The sequence below is a fragment of the Apteryx mantelli genome, chromosome 3 (assembly GCF_036417845.1).
Source record: "Apteryx mantelli isolate bAptMan1 chromosome 3, bAptMan1.hap1, whole genome shotgun sequence".
Lineage (NCBI taxonomy): Eukaryota > Metazoa > Chordata > Aves > Apterygiformes > Apterygidae > Apteryx > Apteryx mantelli.
Genome location: NC_089980.1, coordinates 25,859,553 through 25,873,572, shown reverse-complemented (window position 1 = coordinate 25,873,572; position 14,020 = coordinate 25,859,553). Strand labels below are relative to the sequence as shown.

Below are 14,020 nucleotides of genomic sequence, written 5' to 3'. Positions count from 1 at the left end.
GCTGCAACAGAGCCAAGAGCTGCGAGCGCAGCGAGAAACCTGCCGCTGCAGCCATGCCGGAGCAGTTGCTGCGGGAGTCGCGCTCGTCCCCCGTTATGCTGATGACGGTCTCCCAGCAGCACTTGGGCTTCCTGGCCGGGAGTTTGACAGCATGTGCAAAATTTATTTTTTGAATATATTTTTATGCTATTGGTTTTAAACGCCACCTGACATTAGCGGTTTCATCCCACGTTCCACACACGAGTCCCTGCAGGCAGGGAGGGAGATGCCAGGGAGCGGTAGCTGTCACCTGCACTAGCAGTCTTGTTTTTCCGTGCAGGCATCCGATGTGGCAGGGGAACCCACCGGCAGCTGCATCAGGGCCGGTGACCGGCACCGTGCCGGGTAGCCTCCCAGCTGGAAAGCGCTCGTCTGTCCCTGCACATGGCGACACACGATGATTTTGCAGCAGGTAAAGGTCCGCATCAGACCGGAGAGCCCTTCACTGTTAGTGCCGTGGTCGGGGCTTGTTGCAATCCCGCTCCCGCAGCCTTTGCCCAGAGGATGTTTGCCCAGAGTGGCCGTACCTGGGGCCGGGACTGCCGCCCAGCTCAGGGATGCAGAGCTGTGCTCACAGGGCCGATCGATTGCCCGGCCTCGGAGATGACGGCTGTGCTGGCAAGCGCAGTGGCTGTGCTTCGCTCCGAGGGAGCGTAAGCCTGCGTAATGGGGAAGGTGTTGGCCAGGATAAGGGATGGGAAAACATGCTGTGCATAATTTTGAACTTTCAGCAGTATCCAAAATCAGAGTTTTTTCTAAGATTGGCCAAGTTTATGTTGCTTTAGGGGTCTCTGCAGTAAAGAAAGGGAATAAAATCCAGTAACAGTGAAACAGAGCAAAGTAGAAAGTTTGGATGAACAGTTTACATCCAACGTTGAGCTTACTCGATTACCTCATCTAAATATTGGGGACATCTAATGCAGAGTTCTCTTAATTATAACACCTGGTGATTAATTGGTTGCATCTTAATAGCTTCTTGTGGAGAGAAATAAAAAAACAACCAACAAACTTGGGTGGGAACTACAGAAAAGATAGGACTTTTGAACTAGTTTTGGAAAGCAGATAATTATTAGACATTGTTAAATTCTAGAGACAATTGTGGGTTATCTACCATTAGAAAGGAGAGGAAAGAAATCCTGGCAACTAGCAAAACTTATGTAATTTTGCAGAATATGCAGGTGTCAAAAGACTGAAACATAAGTCTCTCGCTAGACAGCGTGGCCTGAAGCCACTGAGACTGAGGCCAGGTCTGTAGGTTTATCCTGGTATATCAGAGACTGATATGGCAAAGGGGTATTTGTTTTGCTTGTTTTTTTCCTCTCCATCTCAAATGCTACAAATTCAGGTCATTTGTACTGTCCTTATTTTAAAGCTAAGTACCGTGCCCCAGTTGCTGTCTACTGCGGGAGTGTCCCCAAAGTCAAATCCAGATGCCAAGCGCTGCGCGGAGGAAGCATCGATTCCAACTTGCAGCTTTGTGGTGGCAGATGGACCACAGCAGAAGAAGGTGAGGGCAGAAAGGGGTTGACTATGCGATGGTGGCCTTAGCTGAAAGGAAAGCCTGTTTGGAAGGAGAAGTGGTCCTTGGAGGTCAGTCCTCACATACTGGCTCTGTATCAGAGTAGGTTGCTGATGGAGAACCGCAGGTGATCCTGCCCTCCTCCAGCAGCATGCTTGACATTGCATTTATCTATTCAAAGTTCCTTACACTTTATCCTTTGAGTATGAGAGCACAGCAGTAGCCAAATGACTACTCCTGCCAGCCAAAACAGAGACTGTGGCCCAGTTGGCCATAAATCAGGCATTACAGTGAGATGCTGGTTCTCTTTCTACCCTGTATATTGATGTGCGGTCTTGCCCTAAGTAAATTCCCCAATTCTTTGCCAAGGGCAAATCTTTCTCCTCGTGGCTGCTGGTGTTCAGCGATGTAGAGACCTTCTGAGGAACCATGGGCTGTATCAGGACCACCACGTTTAACACTTCTGCGCCTTTGGCTACAGCACGTGCATTCTGGTGACACAGCGTTCTGTGGAAATGAGTTTCGCAGTTCAGCTGTGCTGTATGAAAAAGACCTTTTGTCTTTTTAAGCCTTTCTGACTGCAGTTCAGTTGGACTGACACCCATTCCTTTGGATGCCCCCTAGTCTCATACGAAATATTGGATAATCATTCCCAGCTCCACTTTCCCCATAAACTTTATGATTTTATAAGAACCCTGTCTTTTCCTCAGCAATAATTTTTTTTCCAAAGGGGAGAATCTCCATTCAGTTACTCTCTCATTACATGGTGCTGTACTTTGCCCCCCTTCTCGGTGCCTTTTTCATTTTACTCTACCTTTCTGAGGGAGAAAGAAAACAAGAGCTTTTCAGAGTGTTCAAAGTGCAGGTACGCAGCAATATGTTACAATTTCAAATCCTTCCTATATCTTGCTCCCTTGACTCCTGCTAAGGACTGGGCTGATGTTTTCAGAGAACTATCCACAGCCATAAGCATCTGTAAGGCTAATTCTCTGCCAGCTACAGTTCTTGTTGCCAGAAGTCCATTCTGCTTTGCGTAAATACCAATAGCACTATTTGGATTTTAGTGGCAGTGTTCACAGAAACCAAGGCTGGAGATGGTGATCTCTTTTCCCTCCTACCAGAGGGGCCCTTGACCTCTCTCTCCGGGCTTGCTAGATCAATAATGTTTGTAAGAATTAAACTGATGCTATTTTTATGAAAAATAAAAACAAACTGATCTTCTTAGTGATAAAAATGAATACCTCAGACTCCTCAGATGGATTGATTGTAAAGAAGTGAGGTTGACTAACTCAGTTTATTCCTCTTACCTGATCTGCAGCTTCTCTTCAGCCCGTATTAAATACCCAGGTGAAGAAGGAGCCTTGTCTATGGGGTGGAGATTGGAGGCCTCCATACCCCAGGGCTATTTCTCCTCTGGAGGGCCGGGATGGCAAGAGTAGCCTGGAAAACCTCGACACGGGGGCCGGAAGTGACCTCTCGCAGCTTCCCAGCCCAGCCTTGAAACAGGACCCCAGAGAAAGGGAGGTGAGCAGCGCCGCCATGGAAACTGCTCAGATCAAGGACAAGCTGAAGAAGAGGAGGATGTCTGAGGGCCTGTTAGTGCCGCAGAGAGGTAACGCTGGAGCCTGCCCGTTCTCCTGTGGGAAGCAGAGTCTTCCCCAGCCTAGAGAGCATGTTCCTGGTGAAGAGTGAACCACCCCTATGATTGCATTTCGTGAGCCACCGCTTTTGCTGCTTCGTTTCTCCCCTGCCTGTGCTCCCTGTAACAACCTTCCCTGATCTCAGCCCTCTGTGCAGCCCTACTGCTGGTCTGCGGGGCGGGGAGAGGAGGGTGCGGGTGTATGTGCAGGTGACTTAATCCCAGCAAAGGCAGGTGTGTGGGGCTCCCAGCTGTTTGACAGCAGCCCGGAGAGCCACAGGTGGCAGCTGAAGAGTGGGCATGCTAATGCTGGCAATAGTGCAGCTATTTACAAATTTCCAAGAAATCTGCCCTTGTGGGATCCAGCTTCAGGGGTTTTGGATCTGAAACGTTGCCTCTCCTGTGCTTTGTGTCTCCACTTCGCAGGCCTCTTGGACAGCAGTGACCCTGTGGGGCTTGCATTGAAGCCAGCTGTTTCCAGGTCAGCTTCCCAAAGGCTCCTGGTAACATCCAAGCCCATGCCGCCCATCCAGCATGGCCCCCCGTCCCCCGAGACCGGTGAGGTGAGCAACGGGGAGCTGAAGGACTGGGAGAACGACACAGACGGTGGAGGCAGTGACGAGAGCCACGAGGGGTTGATGTCAGAGGTAAAAGGGTGCAAAGTAAGCAAATGTGGCCAAACCAAGCTTGGCGGCTCTTCTGCTTATTGTGCATAGGCAAAGCTCCCAGATGGTCCTTCCCCACGTGCAAGTCCAGGGAAGCAGCTGACCCAAGGAAGAGCTCAGCCGGGCGCTGAGCTCCAGGTTGTGTTTATGGTGTGCATACTGTAGACTTCATGTCCCCAGTGTAGATGAGTAGGACAATTCTTCTTTAAACAATTTCTGCACTCTCTAGTGGCTCCTGTTGTGTTTTATGACTGAGAAAACACCAGCAACCAGTCAAAACATATCTAACCTGGCCAAGCATGTACCACTATAGTTAGTAAAATATGCCTATTTGTCAACCGTCTGTGCTGTGCACGTAGTTGTTATTGTTACAGGCGCACCAGTGTCTTGGTGGCTTTTTATATCAGCTCTGGTTTAGATGTAAAAAGGTGTTTGCTGGATGGGCAGTCCTGCAAACTCCACTGGGAATTCAAAGTACAGCTGAGTCCTTGTTCTCTAATGATGTTTCTAGAGTTCAGTGCCCCCGAGCAGCTTTGCCTCCTTCCACAGAGCTGCACAGGCATAAGCGACTGGAATGGGCAGTTCTGGCCATAGGGAACGGAGCCCAGACCTTGCTCTCTTGTCTGGCTTTACAGGAGTGACAGGACTTGCAGCTGTTTTGATTTTGCCACGGTAGGCAGGAGGAGGGTGACGAATAACAGCTTTTGTAAACAGGAAAACCAATAACAGGTCAGTGCACTTTATTTCAGCCTTGCAGATACAGGGCCAAACGTATCCCTGATATTAGCTCTGTTGGTTTCCCTGGAGTTTAAGCAGGTCCTGGTTTGGCTCTTTGGCCAGGAACGGAACAAGAACATACTAAGGAAACGTGTGTGCCTGCCCGCCCCACTCTCTGTCCCTGTTTGTAGCCATGGCACAGGGTGGCCTCTCCGGACAAAGTGATTTCAGCAGGCAGAGAGGCGCTACACAGCGCGGCAGAGGAGGGAGCTCTGCTGAACTTAATAAATGACAGTGAGCCGGCAATGATGAACTGTGTGGGAACTGGAGAGCACCTGGGATCCAGGGAACGTGTGAATGTCTGGGCCGAGAGGCTGATGGGGGACTGTAGGAAGGGCAACAGCAGAAAAGAAATTATGGACTTGAGCAAAACAAGTTTTGACAGGGCGCAAAATGACTTTGTGGGGACCTGGCTGGAGCTGAGCAAGGGCTGGTAGGTGCTTTAGGGACAGCAAGGAGATAGTGATCTAAATCCCTGCTGGTACCAGCAGAAAGGCTAACAGAGGCAACAGCATCCCCTTTGCTTCTGGCATGTGCTGTTGCTGCAGATGCTCCCTTCCAGCTGCGGGCGCTGGCCGAGCCCCCAGCCCATGCGCCAGCTGGGCTGGACTGGTCTGCCCGAGCGGTGAGGGGGGACGGTGGCATTCAGCATGACCGCTGGGCTCTCCTGTTTCCAGGCTCGCCTGCAGCCCCAGCGCTGCAGTGAGGAGGAGGAGGAGGTGAGGAAGCTGCGAGGGGCAGCTGTGGTTCCCCCCATCGCCAAGTCGGTCAGCGTGCTGGATGGAGGCGCTGGCAGCGCTGCAGGGCTTCCCCCGGGCTGTCCGCAGCTGCTTTCGCAAGAGCCCCTGGAGGCGAGGTAAGCCGGGGTGACCTCCTCCACAGTACGCCACTCAACTTGCCTATCTCACGAGGTTATTTTCCAGTCAGCTCTCCAATATATTTATGCAAACTTATGTGTGTTGGCCAGATTGTGTGTCTAAGGTGGTCCAACCTGATGTCAAAACTAAGCTGATATGCAAAAAGAGCAGGGGGTCAGGACTCATGGGTCCTCAACTGGACTCTGATACTGGTTCGCTCTGTAACCTTTGTGATGCTACTTAGGCAACACAAAGATTGTATTATATTTACCTGAATATGGCCTTTGATTTTGTGTGTGAACTCTGACTACAAATATCTGCACCTGCAAGAATCTTAGGGCTAATATAGCAATTGTAAATCCGTCTACCAAATTCAGATGCCATTTCTGTAAATGTCAGTCATAACTCTTCCATGGTCGGGCCTTCACTGAGGAATGAGAGCACAGATATACATCTGTCTTTCAGAGAGTCTTAATATTTACATAAGGTTTTAAGATCATAGTGGCAAGGATCTGTAGAGCAGTTATATGGCTGACACTCTTTGGGGATGGAAAGATATTCATTTTTACCTGCATGGGGAAATCTAGCTGTCAACCTTATGTCAGCTATAATAATAAATAAGAAGTCATAGAAATATTGTTCCAGTTTAAATGCATCAGTATGGTTTTTAAAGTGCAATCTGAATGTACTTATCTACTAGTAGAGCTGGACCTCCCCCCAACCTCCCCCCCCCCAAAAAAAAAAAAAAAAGCAGGAAGGTGTAATCTTATTCTCAGGAGAGAACAGTGGTATTGCCATTTGTAATAACATACTGTCATCAGTTTAAGTCATGACCAGGGATGTTAGACCTCTACCATGGTGTAAGTGTGTTGAGGGCAGTGGCTCCAGCCAAAGCTTAACATCCCTTGTTGATTCAGAAAGGCTGTATGTGAAGTGAGAGCCATGTAGCTCAGCAACCCGGCAGCAGAATTGGATATTTAAAGTCCAAACTGAAGAATCTGACACACGTTTCAGTTGGAGCCAGATTAGCTCCTTGTGTGACTCTACAAACCAAAAATTTAATGGCTAGTAGTGGGCTTTGAATATTGTTGGTTTTATGAGTTACATTTGCTTCTTCATCAGGGTGACCTTGCTAAGGAAGCCCTCCTCCATTAAAGCTATAACCCTTCTCTTCATATCTTCTCATAAGTTCTTTTCTCTTCAATTTTCTTAAGGCCAAGATCAGGCAGCAGAGCTGAGGAGAAGATCCTTAAACCTCTGGGTAGGTACAGGGCATGTTTGTCCTAAAATGAATACCGACATTCCAGTCGGTGGCTGGCACTGCGAATGTCCAGTTGAAAACCTTTCTGCAACCTTTTGCGATTTGTTGAGGCACTCAGATGGCTGCCCCAGACCCAGTCCCCGGGGAGATGCGCTCTGGCGTTTTGGGTGGAAGTGAGTCCTGTGTGTGGAGCTGACGGGGTCGCCTCAGGGCCCCGAAATGCACCGCAGGAGAAGAAACTCTTCCTCCAACTCTTTCACCTTGCGCTCTTCACTGTGCTTGAATATCTTGTCTCTCTGCAATTGCCTCCTAATGTCACACAGATTGGAGATAAATGAGGCATTTCAGGTGAAATAAGAAATTGCCGCTTGCTCCTCCTACACTTGAAGGAAACCTTCACTCAGGGCAGTCTCTTATCCTGAACCAAACCCTTTTGACACCGGAAGTAGATTCATGAACATTGTCTATTTTTACACTGGGAGAAATGGTGAAACCTCATGTGATAGGAAGTCCTTATGATTTTTCCATTTACAGATAAAGAAATTTAAATAAGGATCCCATCTCTGGAGCAGCCATCTGAATGGAGCTTTCCATTCTCTTAAAACACAGGTCTAAATTAAATGCTGAGTAATAAACTGAGGCTTGCTTTTTATTTTTCAGTTATCTCAGATCATATATGCTAAGTTTATTATTACAAATATCTTCCCCCTACTCTATCTGCAAATGTCAGCCTTGCAAATTCAGGCAGGGCTCCGAGGTGCCTGGTGGTTTTGTTTTTTTTCTTGCATTGTCACTAGGAATAGAAGTTGTACAAGACAAAATAGAGTGTCAGTCACATCTGTGTTGCCTAATATTTCCAAGCTGAAAACTTTGACACCTTTGCTGTCCCTTTGCCATCTCTGTGAGAGATGAGAATTTAACAAATAATTCTGCTGCTGCAGAAAAAAGGATAAGATCCACTGGTGTCTCACCAGTGCTAGCTCTGCCAAATAATGAGCATGCATTACAGTAATGATTACTTTATTGCTGCTATGCAGCTAAGATACTGAATACAACTAGGGGGAAGAATTGCTGAGTGAGTAAGGTGGCATTTTTACTGGATACTTTCTGGACTAGCAGTGAGCTATGCAGTTAAACTATCTTTCTCTCTCTCTCTCTCTCTTTTTCTCATCAACCTGACCATTCAGTAGGAAAAAAAAACCCTGATTTAAAGAAGTTATTCCTTTTTTTTACTACTTGGCTATCGCATGATTTTATCATCTGTGAAACCATGCATGGAATGATTAGTTCTCTGAGTTTTAACAGCTCTGTTGGAGAGTAATTCAGAATGAGCTGCACTGTGCTATTCTCATTAAGAAAATCGGCCGTTAGTGAGACTGCCCAGAAAGTGGGCTGATCTGCTACAATTTGTAATGAATCTGCTCGGGGAGAATGAATTCCAGCTTTGAGGACAAAATTCTGCTTTTGGTAGTATTCTAGCAATCCCAAGCTTTTCTTCAAATGTCCTTTTAACAGTCCAGCAAAGAGGAGGACACACTGATTCCTACCTCTACAAAGGCATGTAGCTATCAAAAAACAGGAGATACCCTAGCAACTGGGAAAAAGAGGATGTTTACTAAAATCAGAATAGATGGGAGCAATTTTTTGACAAGGGGATTCCTTATCCCACCGCTATTCTTTAGCAAACATAGCAGCTCACAAAGAGCTGATGACCAAGGCCTTTATCTTTCAGTAGACTTGGATTTGACGGCCAAGAGAGCAATGCCATTTCTGTGGCCAGTGCTGTATGGTAGGATCCCACCCATTTGGAGGTGCTATGTGTTACTCGCCGTTCTCATAGGCAATATATGTTCTTGTCTCCCCAGAGCTCAGGATGCTGGAACCTGTCCTGCCTGTTCCCCACCACCGCGTCGCTGGGGGCGCGAAGTCTGCTGGCCACTTGTCTGAATCTCTGTCGCCATTCACAGGCCTCTCCCTCAGCTGGGCTGCAGGGACAGATCATCTCGCGAGCCCTCGCCTCCTGAGGGATGACGACCAGTGGAAGGAGAGCAACGGAAGGGTAAGGGTTAAGGACTGGGGGAGAGGGGACCTGCTCTTCAGTGATTCTTCAGGGTTTAGCATAAAACGTCAGTGAAAATTATCATTTTCCTCTGGCGGGGGAATCTTTTATAGCTAAAGAGCAATTGCTTGTGTGTTTTCACTGTGCAGAAACCATTGGTTGGGAGATGGCGCTAGGGTTAAGCAAGAAGCACTCTTTACGTGCAGAGGCGAATTTATAACATATGAATGGCAGAGCAAGTTGTGCATCAGTGAGCACTTGCAAAGTGCATGCTTGAGAGGCAGAAGCAAAGATTATGATGTAGGGCATAAGCAAGGCTGCCAAATAACAGAGGAGAGCTTGCTTTTCCTTGCTTACCTTTCTTGCTGTATCTCACAAGCCTGCAATTCTCTTTTTCTATTTATTTGGACTGATGTTTCTCAAACTTTTTGTTCACGTGACTCCTCTTCCCGACTCATACATCTTTTCTGAGAGCAGCTGAGTCCTTCAGCAGCAGGGAAGTGAGAAGCAGCTGCAATTAATGGCTGTAAGCATTTACCATAGCTAGGAAACAGCAGATTACCTTTCATTGCTGGTTGTGTATTCTTGCAGATGATTTTTACTCTCCTGCCCTGCTCTATGGGCATTTCCCTGGTAGTGTGAGCTCTTGATACCTCTAGGAGCACTCCTACAGGCCCCTTGGTGCGAGCAGGGCTTCGTGATGTAGCTTGAGAAAGAGTGTCTTGGAGCAGTGGAAGGGTGTGGAAATGATGCAATATACGCCATTGGGTGTAACTGTATGCTGAGGAGAAGAAAAGGAGGAATTACTTCTGAAGCTACTGGGATGTATGTGGGACTGCATTAAAGACCATGACACTCTGCCACTGTATTCCTGCTTAGGTGTCAAATATAGTCATTTTATACTCCATGATATGTTTCTGTTGTGACTAGATCCATGTTACCATATCCAAATCAGCTCAGGAGAAAATGCGCCAGAAGCAAATAAGAGAAATGGAGCTTTTGCGTAGAGAGAGGGAGAAAGAGAGAGAAAAGAAGTCCTTGCAGCCTCCCATGCAGAGTGCTGACCCTGTGGGTGCTGATGCGGAAGGTAAGCGGTTGTGATAGTTACGGGTCTTTTTGTTCACTTGCTTACCCCTTGCAAAGTGCGAATGTCTATGAAATTGAACTCAAAGGCTGTTACACTTGCATTGCACAGACCTGAATGGAAGCTAGAACTCAATTTATTTCTGCTTTCCAAATAAAAATACAGAGGCATGAAGTGTCTTGATCATGGCCCACAGTGAGTCAGTGGCAGAATATAGATCCTCTTCTGCCCCCTTTTCCTACCAAGTCTTTTGGACTGGGTAATTCTGCCTTGCCAACTACGTCTGGGCTTCAGACTCTGTATTTGGGTGTAGCCTACAGAATAGAAGAAGGGATGGTCCAAAAGAATGCTTTTTAACCAAGTTGCAACCTGAAAGAACTGGAGTTAAAATATTTCTGATTAAAGCACAAAAGATGATCTTGCTCATGTGGTGGAACAATTTATTCTGCCCACATCCGCTGCCCTGTTGAGGAGCTCATGCTGGAGAGCCACTCTGGAGCCCTTACCGAGCGCTCACGTTTTACGCACACAAGCGCATGGCTTACTGACTTAATTGCGACTGACGGGCGCTGATTGTGCTGCGGCACACGCTTTCCAGAGTGCAGCCGCGGAGAAGTTACAAGTCAGCACTCAGCCCAAGGGTACGGGACAAGGTTATCTGTTCTTCTTGCTGCTATTTTGTGAAGCGCTGGTGAGGAGCGCTGATCTGGGAGCCTCAGAAAGGTAACTTTCCTCTCTGGCCTCTGAAACGGGAAAGCAAAGGAAGTGCAGTGCTGGGCTTTCCTCATTCCTTAGGGAAAGCGCCACTGCACTCTGCAGTCGCTGCCCCAGGTTAGCGTGCAACTGCTGTGCTTGGAGCTGTTTGGGCCAGTGCTGTGAGGGATGTTGCTCCAGCGAGACTTCCAAGCCCATAGCTGTCCTGTCCAGCGCTCTGGACTCAGGGGTCCTTTTCGATCTCTGCAGGCTTTGGCCCACTGCACGTCAACGGGATGGTGTCCGTTTCGCCCAGCATGAGCAACGTGGGCAGAACTGGCGTTGGTAGCGCACTGAAGAAGCGGGTCAACAGGCCGTCCTTGCCCAGCATCCCCACCATCAGCCAGGACAGTGGCTTCCCACGTCATGCCTCGGGTGAGCCGCGCGCCGCCTCCCCCTGCGGCGGCTCTCCTCCCCCGCCGGGAGCGCAGGCTGCCTCCTTCCCCGCGCGGGGGGACGTTGAGCCGGATAAAGCCGTGGTGAAGCCTTAAGCTCGAGCCTTTGCCCGTGCTGGGAGTCTAAACCGCAGCGCTGGTGCGGGCTCGGGCCGGTGGCGTGAAAGGGGAGGCAGCTGTACGTGCGGAGCTGGGCTGCGCCCTCGGTGCCCGCGGCTGCCCGGCTTTCCAGCCGGCTTTGCCGTGCTGCGGCAGGGGTTGCCACTGCACCGAAATTAGTGACTTGGTATGACAGCGCACCCAGAAAAGGCTTCCAGCCTGTCGTGTCGTACCTCACGCAACACAAGCTAGGTGCAAGTCGTGCCTGTGCTGTCACCTAGCCTAAGTACAGTAGCTGTGTACGGTAGGTGGCACACAGGCGAGGCTGCCGGCTTCTCCCACGCTGCTTGTTATCTGCAATAAATATGCAGCAGAGAGGGAGCACGTGGTGGCTCTGGTTTCTCTTTTGCGGGCAGGAAGCAGACCTTTAGCCTACGTTTGTGTAATGATCCTGAATATCGTGAGTTAAAAAAAACGGAGCTAGGAACAATGCTTTGAATGGTATCTGCTAGTGACACTATGTCCTGGGCTGCTTTTCAAAAATGACCAGAACTAGCCTGATGTGGCTCTCCACTCCTTTTAACTATTCATATATATATTTTTATACTTATAGATATATATTACCAGTGACATCAGTGAGAGCACAATTAGGCCCTATCTATGCATTTTTGAAAAATGCCTTGCTGATTTTACATATATCCTCCATATCTTGTAGAACACAAAATCTCTAGATAGCATAAAAATCCTATAGAGTCCATACCAGTTCATCTAGATTCTGTGCAATATTTAGACTCAATACTTTTAGACAGCTCAGGTGTTTTCATCTACAGTTTAGAAAATGAGCTTTTGAGTGCAAGAGTGAAATTTTTTGACCTATAGTGCATCTGATGAAAAATAGGTTTCATAGCAAGCACATTCGTCTTCTGAATTTTCTTATACCTTGTATATTTGTCATCAAGTGAGTGCATTTGCCAGCAATTTGCATCTACATTTACATATTTTTATCCTCAATTCACATTTGGAAGGCTTTTTTGTCACAACTATCTAGACTAGAAATTGCATTTTTCCACAAGAGAAAGCTTAGGCACTGCAGTTTGTAAACAAATACATTTGATGACAAATAAATTTCACTTCAGCATCTTTGAAATAGAGCCGGTGGGTAACTCTGAAATAGTAAATATTCATAATGCTTGGAAAACATTGAAATCCATAAACTACTACTTTCCCAATAGTATGTTAAAATGAATGCTCACTCAGCTGTCTGCTATCTAGAATACTTGAAATAAATGGAAACCGAGACAGGGTCACATTTTGAGGGTCTGTTAGCTGGTGCCCAGCTCGGGGTGCCTGGGAGGCTGTGGGGTGCTGGGAAAGCACGGGTGCGCGGCCGGTCGGTGATCACCCCTCTTCCCGCAGCGAACTCGCTGCCGGCCATCGCCCTGGGCTGCCCGGAGTGGGGAGAGGAGCCCGAATGTGGGGACACCTCGGCAGCGAGACCCTTCTCTCACCCAGAGCAGGGGCTGGGCGACGCGCTGGGCTGGCTCGGCAGCAGCGACTGGTAAGGGAAAGCTCCCCGCTCGCTCCCTTTCCTCCCCTTTGGCACAAAGGTCCGATGAAGCGGTGTCTTGTTGCTGAGCCCAGGCTGAAAGGGGACTCGTGAGACCTCCCTGGGGCGATCACGGTGCATGGATGCAGCGAGAGCTTTCTACCCGCCCTGGGTCGCCCCTGGGCTAGCGGTGCGATGGCTCGGTGGGTTCGGTCTCCTTGCTGGCTTTACCTTCTGCTCCGGGTAGCTACAAATGGAAACGTCAGGGAAGAGAGAAAATTGTGAAACAAGATTTGCCTGTTGAAGCCAGAAGCACGAGGCAGGATAAAAACAATCTTTGGTTTTAGAGATACCAGCCCAGGTGGGATCAAGTAAGAAGTTATGTCGAGTCTCGCTGCTGGCAGCAGCAGCAGGAGAAGGGGACCTTCCTGCTCCAGCCCGCAGGGACCTCCTGCGCATGCAAGTCACAGCAGTGCATATGGGGAGTTTCTATTTCTGCAATACAGACTGAGACATGGTGCAGAACTGTTCTGCTTGTCCTTCCTCCTGATGGGCTTGTGGCAGAAGAAAATTCAAAAGAAAAAATCTTTTAGGACTCTTGCACTTTTAGAATTAAACTTTTTCCTCCTCGCTGTTTAATATGGGCCAAACAAAGGTGCTTTTGTTGATAACCACACAGTGTGCTGAAATTAGAGGCTGACAGGAGGAGGCAATGAATTTCAGGTGATATTGGCCTTGTTTCTGATTTCTGGGTCAGCATGTGCTCACTGGGGCTCTGTTCACACCGGATGAACCGTGCAAAACCATCTGCGATGCAGCTCCTTGTGCAACCACTTCATTTTGGCCCTCTCCCCCTTCCCATGCCCCCCGTGGTGTGGTGCCCGCTGCAGGCAAGGGGGCACCCGGCTGCACCCATGGGGCCCCAGCCTGGCCCTGCAGCCCTCTGGAGCTCCTGGTGGGGAGGCTACCATGGGGAAACAGTGGGTCAATCCTGTACCTTCTTCATGCAGCTCAGGTTCTTCACAAAGAAACTGCTGAAATTGTGGGATCTTTTAGGTCATGCTGCTTTTTTTGTTTAGTTCTGTGTTGTTGTTTTTTCTTCTTTTGGACTGGATTGCAGTGTGCAAACATCCAGACCGAACTGTATCGGAGGATGGCGTCCAGGCAAGGTGCAAGAAACAGGGGACGTATGATGCAGCCTCCGGGCTTCTGGGAAGCAGTAGCACAGGGACTTTGTGTGCCAGGGCTTTCAGGAAGGCTGTCTTGCTTAATGGCCACAGATTAACCCATCCACTCTGAAACCATCTAATTGCCTTTTGGATTTATG

At 48.6% G+C, this 14,020-nt stretch overlaps 1 protein-coding gene across 1 annotated transcript in view; it reads left to right on the top strand.

Moving 5' to 3' along the window:
• Positions 1 to 423: 423 nt before the first annotated feature.
• TOGARAM2 (TOG array regulator of axonemal microtubules 2) overlaps positions 424 to 14,020 on the top strand; it is a 30,747-nt gene continuing 17,150 nt past the window's right edge. Inside the window, exons 1-10 of the mRNA XM_067294556.1 lie at positions 424 to 451; positions 1,412 to 1,562; positions 2,959 to 3,170; positions 3,624 to 3,844; positions 5,317 to 5,495; positions 6,711 to 6,757; positions 8,623 to 8,816; positions 9,747 to 9,903; positions 10,864 to 11,028; positions 12,564 to 12,705. Coding sequence (XP_067150657.1) covers positions 424 to 451; positions 1,412 to 1,562; positions 2,959 to 3,170; positions 3,624 to 3,844; positions 5,317 to 5,495; positions 6,711 to 6,757; positions 8,623 to 8,816; positions 9,747 to 9,903; positions 10,864 to 11,028; positions 12,564 to 12,705 — 1,496 coding nt within the window. The remainder of the gene's footprint in view (positions 452 to 1,411; positions 1,563 to 2,958; positions 3,171 to 3,623; positions 3,845 to 5,316; positions 5,496 to 6,710; positions 6,758 to 8,622; positions 8,817 to 9,746; positions 9,904 to 10,863; positions 11,029 to 12,563; positions 12,706 to 14,020) is intronic.